The following is a 22,169-nucleotide window of genomic DNA, read 5'->3' on the forward strand; positions in this document are numbered from 1 at the left end:
GTTTTTCAAATATGAAAATGAGTTCTAAAGAAAAACATCAGACCTTTGGCCAAATCCTTCCCTCCTCTCCCCACAGGTCTCAGCAGAGTATCAGTCCTCTGTATCTAAGGAGGGACCTATGACTTAAGCCCTAGATCTTCCAAGGCCATCCAGTTAGTCATCCACTGAGGGCTCTCTCCTCTTCTTGTGAGAAAGACTCTCCTCAGTCTCTCAGTGTCCATGGTAAGACAAAGAGTCTTGGCCTGAATCTGCCAGAGAAACTAGGAGAGAGTTTGTTAAAAAGAATAGAAGGTGTCAGATTCGGTAAGGGCTTGTTCTCCTCCCAGAGGCAGATATACTTCTGAAGAGGACTCTTTAGATTGAGAAACAATTGCACGATAACCTTTGGAGCCATGTGCTATATGCAGGGTCACATGCTATAAGGAGTCTGATCACTATATCACCACTGAGGACAGTACTTTCCATCCAGGAACACCTGATTGAGGATGGTGACAAACTGGTATCAGAAAAATCAGAAAAATGAAATGTTAAGGCTTTGCCATGCTGATACTGAAATCCAAACCTGCTAATACATTTGTGGAGGCCCTTTAGTGCTCTCTGTCCCTGCCACCCAGACTGACAAAAGACAAAAGAGGACATCCATACTACTGAAAGCAATTTACAGAGTCAATACTATCCCAATCAAAATACCAATGACATTCTCAGATCTAGAAAAAATGATGCTAAAATTCATATTGAACCACAAGAGACCCCAAATAGCTAAACCAATCTTAAACAACAGAAATAAAGCTGCAGGCATCATGATACCAGATTTCAAGACATATCACAGGGCAGTTATAGTCAAAATAGCCTGGTACTGACATAGAAATAGGCATGTAGGCCAATGGAGAGAATAGAACCCTCAAAAATAAATCCACACATCTACAGCCAACTAATCTTTGACAAAGGAGCTAAAATCAATCCCTGGACAAGGGACAGTCTCTTCAAGAAATGATGCTGGGAGCCAGCGCCGCAAGGCGGAGGATTAGCCTAGTGAGCCGCGGCGCCGGCACACCGGGTTCTAGTCCCGGTTGGGGCGCCGGATTCTGTCCCGGTTGCCCCCCTTCCAGGCCAGCTCTCTGCTGTGGCCAGGGAGTGCAGTGGAGGATGGCCCAAGTCCTTGGGCCCTGCACCCCATGGGAGACCAGGAAAAGCACCTGGCTCCTGCCATCGGATCAGTGCGGTGTGCTGGCCACAGCGCGCTGGCCGCGGCGGCCATTGGAAGGTGAACCAATGGCAAAGGAAGACCTTTCTCTCTGTCTCTCTCTCTCACTGCCCACTCTGCCTGTCAAAAAAAAAAAAAAAAAAAAAGATGCTGGGAAAATTGGATCTCTGTGTGCAGAAGTATGAAACAAGACCTGTATCTTACACCTTACACAAAAATCAACTCAAAATGGATTGAGGATCAAAATCTATGACCTCATATTAAATTTTTAGAAAAGAACATTGGGGAAACTCTGCAAGATATTAGCATAGGCAAAGACTTTTCAGAAAAGACCCAGAAGCACAGTCGATTGAAACCAAAATAGACAAATTGGATTACATTAAGCTGAGAAGCTTCTGCACTGCAAAGGAAACACTCAGCAAAGAGGCAACTGACAGAATGGGTGAAAATATCTGTAAACTACACAAAGTATAAAAGATTCATATCAAGAATTGATAGGCCAGCACTGCAGCTCACTAGGTTAATCCTCTGCCTGTGGCGCTGGCACTCTGGGTTCCAGTCCTGGTCAGGGCGCTGGATTCTGTCCCGGTTGTTCCTCTTCCAGTCCAGCTCTCTGCTGTTGCCCGGGAAGGCAGTGGAGGATGGCCCAAGTGCTTGAGCCCTGCACCTGCATGGGAGACCAGGAGGAAGCACCTGGCTCCTGGCTTCGGATCAGCGCAGCACGCTGGCCATAGCGGCCATTTGGGGGGTTAACCAAAGGAAAAGAAGACCTTTCTCTCTGTCTCTCTCTCACTGTCTAACTACCTATCAAAAAAAAAAAAAAAAAAAAAGAATCTATAAAGAGCTCAAGAAACTCAACAACAACAAAACAAACAATCCAGTTAAGAAATGGGCAAAGGACTTGAACAGGCACTTTTCAAAAGAGGAAATTCAAATGGCCAACAAACACAAGAAAAAATGCTCAGGATCACTAGCCATTAGGGAAGTGAAATCAAAACCAAAATGAGGTTTCACCTCACCCCAGTTAGAATGGCTCCCATAAAGAAATCAACAAAAGTAAATGCTGGCAAGGATGTGAGGAAAAAGGTACCCTAATCCACTGTTGGTGGGAATGTAAACATTACAGCCATTGTGAAAGACAGAATAGAGATAACTCAGAAAACTGAAAATAGATATGACTCTTCTATGGGAATTTACCCAAACAAAATGAAATCAGCATATGAAACAGTTATTTGTACCCCCAGGTTTATTGCAGCATTATTCACAATAGCTAAAATATAGAATCAACCCAGATGTCCATCAACTGATAACTGGATAAAAAATTATGGTATATATACACTATGGAATACTACTCCACCATCAAAAATAATGAAATCCTGTCTTTTGCAACAAAATGGATGCAACTGGAGACCATTATACTTTGTGAAAAAGTTAGCCCCAAAACAACAAATACCATGACCTGTGGTAACTAAGAGTACTAAGAAAGTAATGTATTGGAGTGCAATTGACATTTTGAGATTGGATAGTTTATAGCCTTTGTTCCTACTGTTGAGGAACAGTGTTTTTTTCCTTCTATTTGTTGAACACTTTAGTGTAGAGTTAATCTTATGAATATAAACTGAAAGTAGATCATTGTAAAAATTAGGAGAGAGAATAAGAAAGAACAGGAAGGTTGGGAGTGTGGGTAGGGTGGAAAGTATCATTATGTTCCTAAGTCTGCATATATGAAATACATGAAATTTATTTACTTTAAATTAAGAAAACAATTTCAGCTCCAACTTCAAATACTGCCTGAATCACATGAAGAACATGTAATGCTAATTTTCAGAAAACCAACCATGGGAAATTTCCTGCTTAGAAGTCAAGAAGCTGCCCCAAATCTATGAAAACATCAGCGGTAAACATCAGAAGTACAACTCCTACAGGAAGAGGTCTTGAGAAAGTCTGGAAAAGAACCACTTCCATTACGGTTGATCATCTTCCATGAGAATTCAAAGAAGTTGGCTGGCAGTTTAGCTGACTGAGAAAGCATATCAAGGTGGGAAGAAAAAATTCTCACACAAAATTGGTCCAGTTTAAACTGCAGATTTTCTCAAGTGGCACCCATTGTTCCACAGACAGCCTTGGGCAGAAGTCCAAGTCTCAGGGAATGCCCTGGATGATTAAGTCCACAAAGAAGGGAAACAAATTATTTGAGAGCTCAGGCATCACCCGGAGGATTGATTCAAGTTTAAGGGTAATCAGCTGTTAAATATGCAACTGATTGATGAATTGATATTGATAATTTAATAGTTTAAATTTAACTGCTTTTTCCTTGTTGGTGCTACCTTTGCTCAAATTGAAGTTTGACAGAATTGTTAATCTGTAAGATAGTTTTTTATATTTATATATTATATTTATATTTAGATAGTTTTAATAAGGTTCTTACAGTTATTAGACCATTAGGCCCATAGAATTATCTAAATAACATTATTTAGGAGGTTGAACAACATAGTCTACTATTATGTAAACCATTCTTGAGTTTTTAATAAAAACCATTTATATATGCTATATACAGTTGTAAAAAAATCCTGTAAAGACAACTAACTATTTTTTTATTTGACAGGTGGAGTTATAGACTGTGAGAGACAGAGAGAAAGGTCTTCCTTCCGTTGGTTCACTCCCCAAATGGCCGACACAGCTGGCGCAGTGCCGATCCGAAGCCAGGAGCCAGGTGCTTCTTCCTGGTCTCCCATGTGGGTGCAGGGGCCCGCGCACTCGGGCCATCCTCCACTGCCCTCCCAGGCCACAGCAGAGAGCTGGACTGGAAGAGGAGCAACTGGGACTAGAACCTGGCACCCATTTGGGATGCCGGCGCTGCAGGCGGAGGATTAACCAAGTGAGTCATGGCACTGGCCCCGACAACTTACTATTTACTTCAATAAATTGTGGCTTAAAAAACAAAATACAAAATCTCCAACTAAATCTATTAGCATTTTAACCAGTTTGATGCTAAATTCATATAAGAGGAAATCAAGATTGCTCATTACAGCCTTTGCTGCAGAAACATTTCTAAAATTTATGCAAATTGTTTTTCTTTACAGAATAATCCCTTTCTCTACCCTTCTCAATCTGAAAAGTTTTTTTTTTTCCCCCTCATTTCTCTATTGGTACCATTGATGTCAGATGTCTTCACACCATCTGCCTGGGCCATCTAATAATATCCTAACTCATCTATCTCTAGTCTGGTGAAGGAGCACACCATATTATTCACGATGTATTAGGCAGTGGGCCAAGTATTTTCACAAATTATCTCACCTAATTTTCAGCATTCTGCAAGGTAATTTAATTTGTATTATTTATCCAAAATCCAAAAAATTCAAATGACCTATAAATTGGAGGCAAAGGAATTTGCCTCTTGAAGTCACACATCCTTTAATTTAGTTAAATTTATATCTTAAAATGGAATTTTTAGTTTTAAAAGTAAACTAAATCTTAATAAAAGTTAGCTAGATTTTTTACTCAACAAACACACTCACACACAGAATACTTTTTACTAGTTGCTGGAGTGATAATGGTGATGACTGACAAGGTCTTCATTTTAAATAAAGATGACAAGCATTAAATAATTTCAAACAAATAATTACAGTTTTTAAGGAGTGCTAGGTCTTTCTCAATCTATGTATTGGCCTCAATCTATGACTGACTACAATAATTGATGCTGGCTGGGATAACACAAGAAGTACTTACGTAGCATGGAATTAGAACCTGTAATGAAACATTAAGTCAGAGAGGACATTTAGAGAAGACACCAATGTGACCCAACTTTCTAGAAACTAAAAGAAAAGTAGATTACACTGAACAAGGGGAACAACAGAGTGAAGACACTGGAAGGCAGGAACAGACTGAAGAATGGTCTAAGGTGTAAGTGGAGACTTCACTCTCAAGGTTCATCACACAGAGCTTGGAAGGTCACGTTAGGATTCTGGATTTAGAAGAGATTTAGTGGTTAGTTTATGTCCTGAACTTAAAGGTAATTGAGTAAATTAGTTTCTGGAAGTTGCATAGGGAATTCTTTTTGAGACAAAAGGTTAATAGTTTGGGGTTATTTTGTTCTAAAAACTGAGTATATAAATTCATTTATTGAAGACTACCTATGTGTGAAGCACACACTTCAAACATAATCCACTTCTGAAACCCAAGGATTTTCTAAACTGATAAAGAGGGAGCGGGGCTGAGCAGAACACAGAGGTAAGGTAAAGTCTTAAGAGCATAAATAGGAAATTCTGAGAGCCTTTATCAACTTTTCAGGTATCCCGCTCCCGATTCTCCTTTCACTTTGGCAACTAATACATTTCAATGTTTTTTTTTTTTGTTTGTTTGTTTGTTTGTTTTTTTGACAGGCAGAGTGGACAGTAAGAGACAGAGAGAAAGGTCTTCCTTTTGCTGTTGGTTCACCCTCCAACGGCCGCTGTGGCCCGCACGCTGCGGCCGGCGCACCACGCTGATCCAATGGTAGGAGCCAGGTACTTCTCCTGGTCTCCCATGGGGTGCAGGGCCCAAGCACTTGGGCCATCCTCCACTGCACTCCTGGGCCACAGCAGAGAGCTGGCCTGGAAGAGGGGCAACCAGGACAGAATCCGGCAATCCGACCGGGACTAGAACCCGGTGTGCCGGTGCTGCAAGGCGGAGGATTAGCCTAGTGAGCCGTGGCGCCGGCCTCAATGTGTTTTCAAAGGAAATCTTTAGCCCTACTCTTGCCTATTATTTAAAAAAAATTTTATTTGAAAGGCAGAGTGACAGACAAATGGAGGGACAGAGAAAGGAGTAAGGAGTAAGGAGAGAGAGAGAGAGAGAGAGAGAAATATCCTTCATCTTATGGGTCATTCTTCAAATGGCCACAAAGGTCATGGCTGGGCCAAGCCAAGGCCCGGAGCCAAGAACTCTATCTGGGTCTCCAACTTAGCTGGCAGGAGCCCAAGGCATTGGGTCATCTTCTCTCACCTTCCCCAGCACACTAGTAGGGAGCTGGATCAGAAGCAGTACAGCTGGGACTGGTCATGGATGCAAGTGTCACAGGTTTTGGCTTAACCAGCAACTAAACCACACAGGCCCCCCCTCCCCCATTACTCCTCTCTATCATTTTAATCCAACTGATAGCTCTGTGTGATGAGGCTTAACAATATCATTATTAATAGAATGCAGATGAGTATAAAATCAGTATATCAAATAAGATAGGGGATATAAAAATCTATCTTTTATTTAAATGAGGTATATTCTGAAATACTACAAAGTCAAACCCTGAGAATTGAGTCATAAAATCTGCTTTACAATGGAATTTAAATATTTCTGCAATTGGGAAAATGCAGAGAGCTTGTAATTAAAGTAAAAAACTTCATCCTCCTATTAATTTCAAAAATCAGTTACTATGAACTAATCTTAAATTTAAAAATAAACCTATTTGGGGGGAGCAATTTGAAAGGTACATGAGACCACTCTTAACTATCTTTGCAATTTCCCATGAATCTGAAATTATTTAAAAATTTGAAGTTTTTATAAGCATATTTAAGTTATATAAACAGAGACCAATCATATTGATTTGAAAAGCAGTCACTTGTTTTGGTTAATGTAGAATTTGGTGGTGGATTAAAAAATGTTGAGACAATGAAATTTTGCAACAGAAGTAATACACAATTATGGAAATAAGATTTAAAGTGTCAGATCAAATTACTGGCTCTACCACCTGGAAAGCCTTGAACATGTCATTTAACCTATCAAGAATATTCTGAAAATCAAATTTGATATGTATAAGGAAAATGTGTTCACTTTAAAGCCTACACAATGATAGTAATTTAAATTTCCTAGCCTTCCTTTTTGTAAAGGATTGTCTTCATTTATTTCATGCATTCTTTCAGTGGAACAAGATCACACTTCAAAAATGGTATTCAAACAAAGAAATACAGCAACTAAGTTTATTACATGCAGATTTTTCTGCATTGTTGCTAACAGTTCACTGGTCCAAAATTACTAAAATACTTAAAAAACTATACATTATGTAAACAAAACATAAATAAGACAGCATAGTTCTTTGTACATATATTTAGTACAGGTTGTTAGGGACTTAGGAATATGTACAATTTACACCATGGACTGCATTTTCACAATGCATAAATATATATATATATTTTTACAGAAAAAAATAAGGTTTCACTAATGACACAGAATACCATATTGTAGATATGCTGCAATAGTCCAAATTCAAGAAGAAACATGTCAATGTAAGTGTGCAAAAGGCTAGCTTACTCTAAACTAGTCAAAATTGACACTGTTCAATATGTTACACAGGCAGGTAAATCCTGACCATGTACTTTAAACAAAGAACCTCTGAAAACATATTCATACCAACGAGTGAAATGGAACAGATTTTTTCCCTAAGAAAACAAAGCCTTGTTATACAAGCTAATGAAGATACATTAAAACACACACACACACACACTCACACACTATGTATAGTATGTTTTCAACAATATAATAAAGAGTTTAATTTGTATGGGATTCAAAACAATGCCCCATTATTTAAAAACTGGCTCGTTTAATCTAAATTCAAGATGCAGCTGTGTCAGGCTTCTCTAAACCAGATGATTGAAAAGCAGGGAAGACAGAGGCAGGATTTCGACTGGCAGACACAATTTGAGAGAAAGAAGACGACAGTGAAGAAACATTAGATGCTGGAGTATTTATGGTATTTAAAATGGCTCCTTCTGGGCTAACCAACAATTTTTTGACAGATGTGTCCAAATGAAATACTGAAGTATTACTTGGCAGTGGAGGATTACTGGAGGAAATGGCAGACACCAAAGATGTCTTAGCCAAAAGAGTAGCTGGAGAAGACTTAATTACTGATGCTGTTGTTGCAGGAGGTGGAACTTTAGCAGTTGTGTTTAAAATCTGTGGTGTTGTATGTACTACAGGGAGAGAAGTTGTATTTCCAAAAGAGTTTACAATTTTTGTAGAGCTCTTTAGACAATGTTTTATAGGTTGTTCACTTAAAAAATTACTTGATGCTAGTGTGTTCTTCTGGGTAGGGTTATCTACTTGTATAGGCTGAATGCCCTGGCCACTGTTAAGAACTAAGGGAGGTCCGTATTTTGGATTTGTAGATATAAGGAGAATGTGGCTGCCAGCTCCAAGACCTTGTGGTGGAACAATAAACCGGGTTCCATTAATCATGATCTGAGTACCAGGTGCCAAAGGTGTACTGGTGTTGATAACTATCTTTTGCTGAATACAAGGTTCACTTAACTGACCCCCTACCAAACTAGTTATATTTGATGGTGCTGTAGCAGTGTGAATGGCAGAGCCACTTGAAGCAGAACTGTAACTGGGGTTTGATTTTACTAAAGCAGGGGACATTTGCTGGTTTGGCAGAGAAGTAAAATTGGAAATATTAATTATTTTACTTGGACTTTGTGAAAGGGATGACAATTCAGTTTGAGGTTTGTTTGTGTTTACATTCGTTGGCACTGTAGTTGAAATCCCTGGTGAGTGAAACTGGAGAGAAGTCCGAGACTGTCTTTTGGAAAGGGAAGCAGGACGTGTGGCTCCTGGTACTGTAGTTGAATGTGGAACTGTGCTGATTATTTTAGGGGATACAGTCACAGGTGTGGGCAAGGCAACAGTAACAGGGATTTGTAAAGCTGATGTTAAACATTTAGGAGACACTGTTGGTTGTGTAGTTGAAATAAGGACAGACGATGCAAGATGTCCTGTTTTCACAGTTGATATAGCCACAGTGTTTCCGAAATTTGAAGTGCAAAGTCTATTTGACAAAATAGGCGTGATTCTTGAAGAGGTATCAGTTCCGCTGACTAAAACAGGAGGTCGCGTCCCAATTGAAGTGGAAGTTGAGGTCACTGAAAGGGAACCCAGAGATACATTTGTTCCTGTTACTGAAAACATGTTTACTGCTCTTGCTGCAGAAACCGCTGATTCATTAACAGGAGTAATATTTTGATTCACAAAATTTGAGCTTAATGGAATTGAACTGCTACTCGAAGACAATGGCAAAATGAAGTCTTTGCCACTTTTATCTTCTCCTTTTGGGTTTACATTCTGCAGTATATTAATTGTTGGTATAGCTGGCACACTGCTTGAAGTATTTACAATTGCTTGACCTATGTTTAGTCCAATTTTCACATCTTTTATTTGAGACACAGTTGGTGATGGGTTTATTTTTATTGGTGTTCCCATTGTAGATGGAATTAGTACTATTTGAGGTTGCTCTGGAGTCTTAACAAATGTTTTATTCAAGGTGGGGGGAAGGGTTTGTTTTAAGGATTCTGCAGCAAAAGTTGGGGTTGAAGTGCCACTGGGAACTGGAGCATTAATAAAAACTAATTTCTGGGCTGAAACACCTGTAGATGTTGGTGCAGGTGCCACGTTAGTTGCAGTTCCACTACCAGAAGATAGGATAGATGGAGCTGATACCAGCATAAGTTTCTGAACTGGAGTCCCATTGATCACTTCTCCATTTGTTTCTGCTATTCCTTCTGATCTTGCAGCAGGGTAACTTTTGGTAATATAATCTACTTGCTGTTGTTTAGATGGAGCATGAATAACATTTGCATTGGCCTGTCCAAAATTGCCTGATATGTTAATTACACTTAGTGAACTATTTGTTGTTGATGGTGCTAGAGTGCTAGAAGAAACAGAGGACTTCAAGGGTGAATTTGGTAGGTGTGAAGTTTTACCTACCACATGGCTCAAGTTACTAGTACTAGAAAGTTTGAGATTTTTCCCCACGGACGAATTACAGCTAGCTGGAATGGAAAAAGAAGTTTGTGCTTGGCCAAAAGTTGGGACATTAGATGTAGTAGTCATTCCAGCTACCGGAAAAGCAGAGGATGATGACGTTGATTTTGGCACCAGAAATGCCTGAAGCTGGGGAGCGAAAGTGAAAACTGAACTTGAAGATAAACTGTTGGGTGAGTTTTGATCTGGATTGGTCTGTACTTTTACAACCCCAGTATTCCCACCCCGTGTCCTAACAAGAATTGACTGTGAATCTCTTATACACACAGTTTTCAGTTCTTGCTTTGCTTCAGAACAATCAGCAGTTTGTTGTGCAAAACAGTTGAGGGAATTACCAGGATTTATAGATCCACTTAGTGTTGTTGCTGACAACAGAGGTTGAACTGTTGAAGAAATGGTGGGTGAAGCAATAGGCTTGGGGAATGTGGCTGCTGAGACTGAATTCTTGACTTTTTCTGCCTCACTCTGGCTATTCTTAACTGGTGGTGTTAATAAATTACTTACAGAGGTTACAGGTGACAAAGGTTGTGGTCTAGCACTACTCACATGTGTTACAGGTGTAATTGCCTTGTTGAAAACTGTATTAGGTAGTTGGGTAGAAACAGATCCTGTTGAGTTGACGAGAACTGATGCTAAAGAGTTTACACTTGCTGCTTGTGGGAAAGATGAACAATGTTGTTCTATACCTTTCTGTTGAACTGGCAGTATTTCTTTTGCAACTGCTTTTCCTTCCTTGTGCTGAATCACAAAATTCTTAGGCAGAATAAGAACTTGCTGCATAATTTTTTCTCCTGTTTTAGTATCTACCACAGGTTGCATCTGAATCTTTACAGAGCTGCTGTGAAGATCTATTGGTAACCACTGGCCACATGGCATTTTGTATACCATCTGTAAAGGACCTTTTGTATTGGTGTGGCAGGTCAATGCTGGCTTTGTGGGGCTTGCTTCTGGGGGAGCTGTAACTGTCTTTTCTACAGCAGGAGTACTTATGCCTGTGGAAGGGGGCAGTTGATTTGTTAAGGTCACTTTGTTCCCAATATTCTTTGCAAGCAAGGCCTGAATAGGTTTGGTCCCTTTCTGTAGAGTAGACACTGGTACTGAATCCACTGAAGCAAATGACTCTGAAAATGGCAGCTCTCTATGCCTGGATTCATTTACACAGTCAATCTGCATATCATCTTCCAAATTCTCAATTGCTGTTTCATTTGTGCTTAACTTTGCTTTCTTCCTGGGGGAAAGCTGTTTTGTGCTATCATCCAGGAAATTACTTTGTTTGGACTGTCGTTTAAGGGTTTTAGGCAGTGTCTTCAGTACATCTTTTGAAGGCAATTCCTTTTTCAACAGCTTGCTTCTTGCCAGAGGAAAATCTACTTCTGACAATTTCATATCATCTGAAAATTGCAAAAATAAGCATTTTGTTTATATAAAACAGCAGCTAAATAGCAATAACATCAATTATTTTTAAAAAGTCCATTTTTGAGATAGCAATTCATTAAGAAATGTACTGTGGGGTGATTGACAAGTTTCAGCACCACTGAAGAAGATAAAGGTGAGGTGATCTTTGATGTGGTAATCTTGATATCATAATCATGCCCACGAGCAACCTTTTAAAGAGAACATTATTTCTGGGCAAATTCTGCCAATCCTGCTGCCCATGCAAGTGCAAAAAAAAAAAGTTTCATTTTTAAAGACAAACTCAAGCCAACAATTAGGCTTAGAATTTAATTTGGAAGGAAATCTAGCCTAATTCTCTTCTACTAATAAAGAAATCTTGATACCAAAGAGATGGTTCTTCATTTTATCCTATTTTAAAAGACTCTAAATATATCTAGTTTCTTCTGAGTCTTTAAAAAATTGATTTTACTTAATTGAAAGAGAGTTAGAGAGAGAGGTAGACAGAGAGAAAGGTCTTCCATCTGTTGGTTCACTCCCCAAATGGCCGCAATGGCAGGAGCTGAGCCAATCTTAAGCCAGGAGCCAGGAGCTTCTTCCAGGTCTCCCACTTGAGTGCAGTGGCCCAAACACTTGGGCCATTCTCCACTGCTTTCCCAGGCGATTAGCAGGACGCTGAATCAGAAGTGGAACAACTGGGACTTGAACTGGCACCATTATGGAATACTGGTGCTGCAGGATAGGGCTTTAATCCTCTGTGCCACAGCACAGACCCCTATCTAATCTTCTGATGTTTACGCTTAGAGTAAAACAAATATGTTCATATCTAGTCAAACTGGATTAATGAAAAGTTACTCTTTTACAGTTCACCAAAGACAAGAAAAAAAGTAAACACATTTCTAACCAAGCTTTTTCTAACCTTTTATATAACTAAAGAGTCATTAAACTAGATTTATAGAATATAATCTGATGAGTTAAAATGAATTATAGGTAACCTAATCCAGCCTCCTATCCTTATTAGAATGATGTGTTCCTTATAGTCTCTAAAGGTCATGAAATTTAGTCATTCCTCATATGAATTTTCATAATATTGCTAAATTCCATTTAAAGCAAAGTTCAGAAATAGTGATTCAAAATAGGAGTAATAAGAAGAAAAAAATGAACCTATTTCAAAGGGATTACAGTAAAGATGTGTGGTCTACAATAAGCAATGAACATGCTTATAATTTGGGTCAGGCATTGACTCTAGACTCCTAGAAATGTGCAACTTCTTATAAGGGCACAAACAGTACTTCTTCAAAACATAGCAGATTTCCCCAGTCAATATACTTCATTGACCAGGTTATCTTTTGCCTTTGCAACAAAGAAAAGCTTCTTTTTTTGTGTTTAATATTGATTTTAAAAAAGTTTTAATGCTGGCCGGCGCCACGATTCACTAGGCTAATACTCCGCTTGCGGTGCCAGTACTCCAGGTTCTAGTCCCGGTTGGGGCACCCATTCTGTCCCGGTTGCTCCTCTTCCAGGCCAGCTCTCTGCTGTGGCCCAGGAAGGCAGTGGAGGATGGCCCAGGTCTTTGGGCCTTGCACCCGCATGGGAGACCAGGAGGAAGCACCTGGATCCTGCTTTGGATCGGCGCAGCACACCGGCCGTAATGACCATTGAGGGGTGAACCAACAGAAGGAAGACCTTTCTCTCTGCTTCTCTCACTAACTCTGCCTGTGCACAAAAACAAACAAACAAACAAACAGAAAAAAAGTTTTAATGCCTACCCGAATCAAAGAGATCTTTCTCCAGGACATCTAGATGCTCTGTTGAGTCTACAGACTTACTGAGTTCTACTTTAGGAGATTCTTTTCCAAGATCTCCTTCACCTTCTTCAGTAGTCCACAGTTCTCTAGTGAATTTATCATGATCAGGTTGTCTTCTGAAATCATCATAGTCTTTCTTCAGGCGGCTCCTGAAACAAAATACCCAATATAACAAACTTCACAAGTTCATGGTAAAATAGAAAAGCTAGGTTTACTTTGGTGGGGAAATATCTTGGAATTCACACATAGTTTTTTCATAATACACTTTTCTCATGAATTCTTTGAAGACCCTTTATTTGTATTAAACTCTTGGAAGTTAAATTAACTTTAAACTATACAATGAAATATTTTCAATTAAGCTACTAAAAGTTACATTTTAATCTTAAGTGTGCCTAACAACCTTGTCAGTGATAATTGCTCAAGAAGAAAAAACCTACAGTGTATCCATAAGAAATTTAAAAGATAACATCTGCAGGTTCCAGAATCAATTATTTGAACACACCGATTGTGTTTTCTAAATTTTTAAATTTTTATTTTTATTTATTTGAGAGGTAGATTTACAGACAGTGAGAGGGAGAAACAGAGAGAAAGGTCTTCCATCCGCTGGTTCACTCCCCAAATAGCTGCAATGGCCAGAGCTGTGCCGATCTGAAGCCAGGAGCAAGGAGCCAGGAGCTTCTTTCAGGTCTGCCATGTGGTTGCAGGGGCCCAAGTGCCCAGGCCATCTTCTACAGCTTTCCCAGGTCATAGCAGAGAGCTGGATCAGAAGTGGAGGAGCCAGGACTTGAACTTTCACAGAATCTTTTTCACATGCCCATATGGGATGCCGGCACTGCAGGTGGAAGATTAACCTATTGTGCCACAGCACCAGCCCCCAACTGTGTTTCTAAAGGCTGTTAGCCTGTTAAATGAGAAAGGTATTTTTGTCCTCTAGCTGCATTGATAGGAAACAGATTTAAAAGTATTGATTATGAGGTAAAAAAGTTTATCAAGAAATTCTAAGCAACGTTATCTACTATTGTGATTATTATACAGATAGTAACAATCAAATCTATCACTTGATCCATAGAGTAAGCATATCTAAACTCTTGGCTCTTTGTAGTGTAGAATCAAAATCAAAATGGAGTGAGTGCAGCTGAAAGCTAATTGCAGATCTCTTGCTTCTGTACATATTAGCTTTGCTTGCTAACAGCTAAGGGTGTATCTTGTGAAACTATGTGGGTCCAAATTCCCAGGAACTAGTTTGACAGAAATGTGTCCTTCACTGTTAACTTACAACCATATCCTCGATCTGTTATTGGGTTTGTTATTGCTAACTGTTATCTTACAACCATATTCTGGTTTTCTTTTTATTGTTTATTGCATACCAGGGGTTCGGTTCAAAATTGTGAGCCCTAGAGGACACAGTACTTTAAAAAGCTGTGTAACTCGCTGTTGGGGGCCGCATTCTGGTAAGGAGCATTGGTCCCGATTGGTTACCGGGTGCTGGTCCCAATCAGTTGCCTTGCCTCTCATTTTTCTCTCATTTGCTTCTCATTTTCAATAAAATTCATGCATGACTGTCATTGGTTTTTATAATATTCTATTTTAGCTGATGAGTGGATGCAACAGTAGAAAGACTTTTACTTATTAAGCCTAGAGGAACAAAGCTGAAAAGTAAGTAACTTTCACAGAATCTTTTTCACATAAAAATATAAGAGATATATTTTTGAAAACTATGGAAAATTAAAAAAAAATTTCCAAGTGATCACAGCACAACATTTTGGAGATCCTTTATTATTCCTTTTGCATTTTTTTAAAAAAAAGATTTTATTTATTTGAGAGAGAATTACAGACAGAGAGGAAGAGATAGAAAGAAAGGTCTTCCATCCGTTGTTTCACTTCCCAAATGACCACAATGACCATAGCTGGGCTATCCAAAGCCAGGAACCAGGAGCTTCTTCCAGGTCTCTCACGCAGGTGCAGGGGCTCAAGCACTTGAGCCATCTTCCACTGCCTTCCAAAGCCATAAGCAGAGAGCTGGATCAGAAGAGGAGCAGCTGGGACATGAACTGGTACCCATATGTGATGCTTGCACTGTAGGCATAGGCTTAGTCTACTATGCCACTGTGTTGGCCCCCTCCTTCTGCTTTCAAACAGGTTCCCTATTGTACCCTCAACTGTTGCCCTTAATTTCTGTTACTTAGAAAATAAATCTGAGGGCCCAGCACTGTGACACAGCAGGTTAAGCTGCCACTTACAATGCTGGCATCATTGGTTAGTGTCCTGGATGTGCCACTTCTGATCCAGCTCCCTGCTAATGCACCTGGGAAAGCAGCGGAGGATGGCCTAAGTGTTTGGGTCTACCCATGTGGGCGACTTCGAAGAAGTTCCTGACTCAGACAGGCACAGCCCCGGCCATTGTAGCCATTTGGAGTGAACCAGCAGATGTAAGATCTCTGTCTCTCCCTCTGTAACTGTTTGAAATAAATAAATGAAATCTAAAAAAAAAAAAAAAAAAAAAAAATCCAAATATATCTCATCTAATTTACTTTTGCTAAAAATTCTTATTTGTGCAAACTTAAGTTTAAATTTTATCTCTAAGCTGTAACACTTTCATCAAAATTATTCATCTAAGCATCAGTTTACTTATTTGTATAATAGGGATAATAAAGGCATTCATCTCATAGTATGTGTGGCACACACATATTCAGTAAATGTTAATAATTAATCTCAATTTATTTATGTTTTAAGTTATTGCTTAAGAGTTTTATGAAACTGATGAAGGCTGTGCCTAGCACAAATTACCAAAGAATAATGGTAAAATGGAATTTTGGAATGGCAAAATATCTACATGGGAGTAGTATTAAGTTCTCCTCCCTTTCACACTCTCATTTATCTTTTCAGTCTTAGTTGATGACTTGTATTATTCATTTGAAAGGCAGAGAGACAAAGAGTTATCTCCCATCCATTAGTTCCCTCCACAAATACCCACAGCAGCTGCGACTGGGGCCAGGCTGAAGCCAGGGGCCCAGCTGCTCGAGGCATCACCCGCTGCCGCCCAGAGGAAAGCAGTCCCTGGATGCTGACTTGCAGCAGAGCCAGACTGGAATCCAGACACTCCAAGATGTGTACCAGTGTCCTGCCAGGCTAAATGTCCAACCCTAATGACTGTTTCTATTTCAGGAAAATGGAAGCACTCAGAGAGCACTTTCATATGCTCACAAATTACTTGCAATTTATCTTATTTTGTACTCAAACTCTTCATTTGCATATTTTCTGGTCTATTCAAGAATATCACTCTACTAAGTTTCCCTCCCTTCAACTGAGTCCACTTTTTTGCCTACTAGACCATTTCCATCAGTAAACAAACATGCTATTTTTCCCATTAATAAAAACAAACACCAACAAACACGCTCTCTTATCCCCAACTTGTCAACTTATAGGTATTGCTCCTTTTTCTCTATTTCACTTTTCAGCACAATTTCATGAAAGATGACATTTCAACACTTTTATAAATCTTCTGAATAGCTGCCTGAGACTCACTTTTCAATAATGAATTCTTAAATTTATTTGCGAGGCAGTGTTGCAGAGAGAGAAGGAGAGAATCTTCTATCCACTGGTCCATTCCCGAAATGGCAACAAAGGCCAGGGCTGGCTGGGCCAGGCTGAAGCCTGGAATTCCATTCAGGTCTCCCATGTGGGTGGCAGAGGCCCAATCACTTGGGCCATCTTCTGCTTTCCCAGGCACAACAGGGAGCTGGAATGGAAGTGGAGCAGCTGGGACTTTAATCAGCACTCATATGGAACACTGGTGTTATAGGAGGTGGCTTAACATAAATTATGATGCTGGTCCCCAATAGTAAATTCTTATTTATCTTCTTCCTTGACCCCTTGTGATCATCCTCCTTTTGACACATTTTCTTTTCATGGCTTCCAAGGCACCACTCTTACCTTGGTTATCCACTTATCTTATTACATAAGCACTCTTCCAGAGTCTCTTCTGCTAAGACCTACTCATCTCCTCTACCTCTAAATCCTGACCTCTAAATGTTAGACCTACCAGTGTTCTCTCTTCTTTATGTTCACATGGTAGGTGGTTTTTTTTTTCCCCAAACCAGTCTCATAGCATTAAATATAATCAGTATTCTGACAGTTCCCTAAGTTGTGCCTCCATCTTTGCTGAAACCTTTGAACTCATATATTAAACAGCCTGTTCAGTAACATCAACTAAATGTCTACCTGAGTGAACATAACTTTACTCCTTCAAGTTGTCTCTAACTCAATTAATGGCAATTTCATTATTCTAGTTGTTTAAAACAAAAATATTAGACATCATATTTTTTATTCCTTATTTTTCCTCATACCCATGTTCAATCCTTAAGCAAACTGTACCAACACTACTTTTTTTTCTTTCTTAATTAATTAATTAATCTATTTATTTTGACAGGCAGAGTTAGAGAGAGACAGAGAGAAAGGTCTTCCTTCCATTGATTCTACCCCAAATGGCTGGTACGGCCAGTGCTCTGCGCTGATGCAAAGCCAGGAGCCAGGTGCTTCCTCCTGGTCTCCCATGGGGTGCAGGGCCCGAGCATTTGGGCCATCCTCCACTGCCTTCCCGGGCCACAGCAGAGAGCTGGACTGGAAGAGGAGCAACCGGGACTAGAATCTGGGGTGCCGGTGCTGCAGGTGGAGGATTAGCCAAGTGAGCCGTGGCGCAGGCCATCCTACCTTCAAGATAGATCCAGAATCCAACCACTCCTTCTAATGTGCACTGTTACCCTGGTCCAAGCCACAATCATGTTTCTCCCAGATTAGTGACTTAGTGTAATAGATTTTCCTACTTTCATTTTTATCCTATTATACCCATATTAACATAACAGCTAGAGTGAGTGCTTTTATTATTATTAAAATATAAGATCATGTTACTTCTTTACTTTAAAAACCAAAGTTCTTAAACACCTACATGATTAGTTTCTCCTCTACCTCTCCGACTCGTCTCTTTATTATGTTGTTTGTCACTCACTTTGCTCTGCTTACACTTGTCTCTGTATTTTCTCTAAATGCTGACTATGCTTGCAGTCTTTTATATCTTCTATTACCTCTGCTTTTCCCTTAGGAGCAGACATGGCTCTCTCCCTCATTTCTTTCAGGTCTCTGTCTAACATCAATTTGTCAGAGAAGCTTTCCCTGATAGCCTGGTCAAACAGTAACCTTTATCCTGTTGAAATCAGGCAATTCCTATCTTACTCACCAGACTTTATTTTTCTTCACAGCATTTATCACCACCTAACATCTAAGTTTGCTTTTTCAGTTAGAATGTAAGGACTTTGTTTAAAATCAACACTATTTTCTCAGAACTTAGGAAACACCCTGCACACAGTGTGCAAATATGTCTGTTCAGTGAGTGGAAAATTACTAAAGAATTCCAAGACATCTTTCCAAAATCAAAAATGAAGAGCCCTAAAGTAAGTGAAACAGATGACAAAGGTTGAATTACCTGTTCCTTTGAAAAGCCTTCATTAATTTTGGTTCCCATGGCAGCAATTCATTTAAAAGACGTATCAATGTACTATGTAGTTCTTTTACTGCTTGCCTCCGGTGATACCATTTGCCCTAAAAACACAATTTTTAAAATAAATTGTTTAATCTTAAAGTCTACATAAGACTTATTTTCTGAGTAAAAGAACCAAACAAAATACCAATAACCCCTAAAAATGTGTCTCTTCTCCAGAAGTTTGTACACAGGGAGAAAACAGCCTATAATAAATCTTATTTAATATATTTGATGTTTTTAAATTATATGAGAGAAATAGGAATTCATCCATTTCATCCAACCAGAAGACAAAAATTTAAAAAACCAGCCCACACAAATTATAAATGTTTTAATTAATTATACAATACTTAGAAAGATAAAAAAAATTATGTATTCATCAAAATAGTAAAACATAAGGCTGTATTCAGTGAAGTTTTTGTACTTTTTCCCAGATCGAGAAAAAAGATGAGATAAACTAGGTTTGTTGTCATATCCAAAAGCAAAGTTTGTCCTTAACAAACTTCCTTAGGAAAACGAACAGTTATTTTAGAAAAGCAACCGAGTAGTCACTGTTTTAATGTTCTAATGCTATATTGTGTTGATAACTACTGTTCCCCCACTCCATTTGCTAAGTATTATACTAGGCATTTGACACACACATTTATCATTAGGAGAAAGCTCTAAGAGTTATGAAAATCTGCTAAGATGTGTACACCTACACCATCACTTTACAAGTAATAAAACTAAGGTTCAGAGACATTATCTACCTGCTTCTGAAATCCAGACTACTAAAACTATATTACTACCTCTTAAAAACTGTACCGCATAAATTCAACCTAAGTTATTAAAAAAAAAATCTCACCATCATATATAAAATTGTCTGAATATCACAGACACTTTTTTTTTTTATTGACAGGCAGAGTTAGACAGTGAAAGAGAGAGACAGAGAGAAAGGTCTTCCTTCCGTTGGTTCACCCCCAAAATGGCCGCTACGGCTGGCACACCGCGCCAATCCAAAGCCAGGAGCCAGGTGCCTCCTCCTGGTCTCCCATGCCGGTGCAGGGCCCAAGGACTTGGGCCATCATCCACTGCCTTCCCGGGCCATAGCAGAGAGCTGGACTGGAAGAGGAGCAACCAGGACAGAACTGGTGCCCCAACTGGGACTAGAACCCGGGGTGCCAGCGCCACAGGTGGAGGATTAGCCTAGTGAGCTGCGGCGCCGGCCCGCAGGCACATTTAATAGCAGTTAGGCTAACTATAGTTTCTCCACAATGTTAGTGCATATCTATCATCTAATTATCATCATCATTTATTATTATCTAATCATTTTCTTGGTAAAAATTTTGGAAATGTAATTCACATATCACACAATCTACATTTTTTATTTCTAACAAAAAATAGAATTATGTTATAGATCATGTCTAACATACACAAAACTAGACTTCATCCTTTAACAACTGTTGAGTCAACTTGCACACTGTAGAATATTAAGGTAGAAAATGTACTAATATCTAAAACAAAAAGGATATCCCAAATGTATAACACAAATTTCTGATTTTACATGCATAAAACCTTTAACATTTCAGCCATAGAAATTTTACTCACATATAAACCTGATTATAGTTAAAATTTTTTTATATGTCTCTATTTTGTAAAACTTTTGTCAGTACACTGAGCTTTCTTTCTTAGATTTATTTATTTATTTGAAAGGCAGAGTTATAGAGAGACGGAGAGATACACAGAAGGAAAGGGAGAGATATTCTATATTCTGGTTCACTCCCAAAATGGCTGCAATGGGCGGGGCTGAACCAGGCCAAAGCCAGGAGCCTTGAATACCACTGAGGTCTCCCATGGGCAACAGCGGTCCAAATACTTGGGCTATCTTCTGCTGTTTTCCTAGGCACACTATTAGGGAGCTGAATTGAAACAGGAGCTCCTGAGGCTCAAACTGTTGCTCATATGGGATGTTGGTGTCATTGGCAGCAGCTTAACCTGCTGTACAACAATGCTGACTCCTCCTTTCTCTTAAAAAAAACTTATTTATTTGAGAGATATAGACAGGGATAAAGACAGAGAGCTCCCATCTGTTGGTTCACTCTCCAAATGTTTGAAACAGTCAGTCAGGGCCAGGTTTCCCATGTAGGTGACAGGGACAAAACTACTTGAGCCATCATCTGCTGCTTCCCAGGATGCACATTAGCAGGAAGCTGGAATAAAAAGCAGAATCAGGACCTAAACTCAGCCATGCTGACATGAGATGCAGGTATCCCAAGCAGTACCCTAACTTCCACATCAAATGCATGCTCCAATTTTGTGCTTTAAAATAAAAGTTTATGAATATAAAAATAAACAGCTACAAATATCTCTCTCAAAATATCTGTCTCAAAAAGGGAATTACTTATTAGAAGAGCAGGAAGATGTTGAGACTATATATGTGCATGTGCACATAATGAATGTGGAACCTAACAGACTTTCTGACCAATTCCTCTGTTTTCTTAGTGACAAATCACAAATCATAGTACAAAGAAAATAACTGGAAGACAAGTAATTTTTATTTCAAATATTTAATCTAGATAAGCCTCTTTCTTATTAAATGTGCTCTAAAAGTGAATATGGGACTCAATTTAACAATGGCTGCACCTTAAAAGTCTACTTTTTCAAAGAAATATTATGATAAATGTGCTTATTTTAACCCAAAACTATTAAACTGATACACAATGAAAGTGAATAAGAAATAACTTTTATCTAGGCAAAGTGAACTTAAGATGAAAAGCCAGATAGATGATCGCCACCCTAAATCTGTTTATGGAATGAAGCAGGGTTTAGTTTCACATAAAAGAAGAAAACAGGTAGATTTTCTCCTTTAGTAAGGAGAACATTGTTTTCCTATATATAAACTACCATTTGATGCAAAAATGAACTGGTGAAATTGCAAGTGAACTTTTCCTAAAGAGGGAAGAAAGAAGAAATGATTGCAAGGAATGAAGGTAGCAAGAGTAGCATCTTTGTGGTAGAATTAACTGGAAAAGTGTTGACTAGGGAGCACCTGGCATGCTGAATTCCTCATTGGGGGTTATAAGGAGAAGAAAAGACAGTGGCAGAGTTAACCTGGGTACAACTAGTACTATATGGATTGGCATGGTGGTGATAAAATGAGGGAGGATGAATATGCATTATGGAACCAAAGACCTTAGGTCTAGGTGAATGAGGCACAGGATGAGGAGACTGTGTAACTTGATGTCCAGACATTTGTCAGCTGTGTTGTGTCTCTGCTAAATGTAGCATCAATCTTTTTTAAAAAAAAAATTTAAATTCAGAGTTACAGAGAGAGACAGAGAGAGACAGAGAGAGAGAGAGAGACTTCCATCCAATGGTTCACTCCCCAGCTGGCTCCAACGGCCAGAGCTATGCTGACCTGAAGCCAGGAGCCAGGAGCCTCCTCTCCAGGTCTCCCACAGGG

At 39.2% G+C, this 22,169-nt stretch overlaps 1 protein-coding gene and 1 long non-coding RNA gene across 22 annotated transcripts in view; one reads left to right on the forward strand and one right to left on the reverse strand.

The window, feature by feature from the left end:
- Nucleotides 1-2,062: 2,062 nt before the first annotated feature.
- On the forward strand, nucleotides 2,063-6,318 carry LOC149128757 (uncharacterized). The gene is made up of 2 exons (XR_016210298.1): nucleotides 2,063-3,242; nucleotides 3,810-6,318. It is a non-coding gene; the product is annotated as an uncharacterized LOC149128757 (long non-coding RNA).
- An 823-nt stretch (nucleotides 6,319-7,141) lies between these two features.
- BRD10 (bromodomain containing 10) overlaps nucleotides 7,142-22,169 on the reverse strand; it is a 117,270-nt gene continuing 102,242 nt past the window's right edge. For 10 of the 21 annotated variants that reach the window (XR_016210284.1, XR_016210296.1, XM_070051782.2 and 7 more), the window contains 3 exons: nucleotides 18,674-18,789; nucleotides 13,156-13,343; nucleotides 7,142-11,385 (listed from right to left, as the gene is read on the reverse strand). Coding sequence is in view for 13 of the 21 variants with exons in the window: in XM_070051782.2 (XP_069907883.1) it covers nucleotides 7,787-11,385; nucleotides 13,156-13,343; nucleotides 18,674-18,789 (3,903 nt within the window). In the remaining 8 variants the exon portion in view is untranslated. Of the gene's footprint in view, nucleotides 11,386-13,155; nucleotides 13,344-13,704; nucleotides 14,027-14,746; nucleotides 15,214-16,719; nucleotides 16,934-18,673; nucleotides 18,790-22,169 lie in introns of those variants that run through there. The other 11 variants (XR_016210288.1, XR_016210280.1, XR_016210295.1 and 8 more) reach the window with 8 other exon arrangements.

The sequence above is a fragment of the Oryctolagus cuniculus genome, chromosome 1 (assembly GCF_051225735.1).
Source record: "Oryctolagus cuniculus isolate XC-2025 breed Fujian yellow rabbit chromosome 1, ASM5122573v1, whole genome shotgun sequence".
NCBI lineage: Eukaryota > Metazoa > Chordata > Mammalia > Lagomorpha > Leporidae > Oryctolagus > Oryctolagus cuniculus.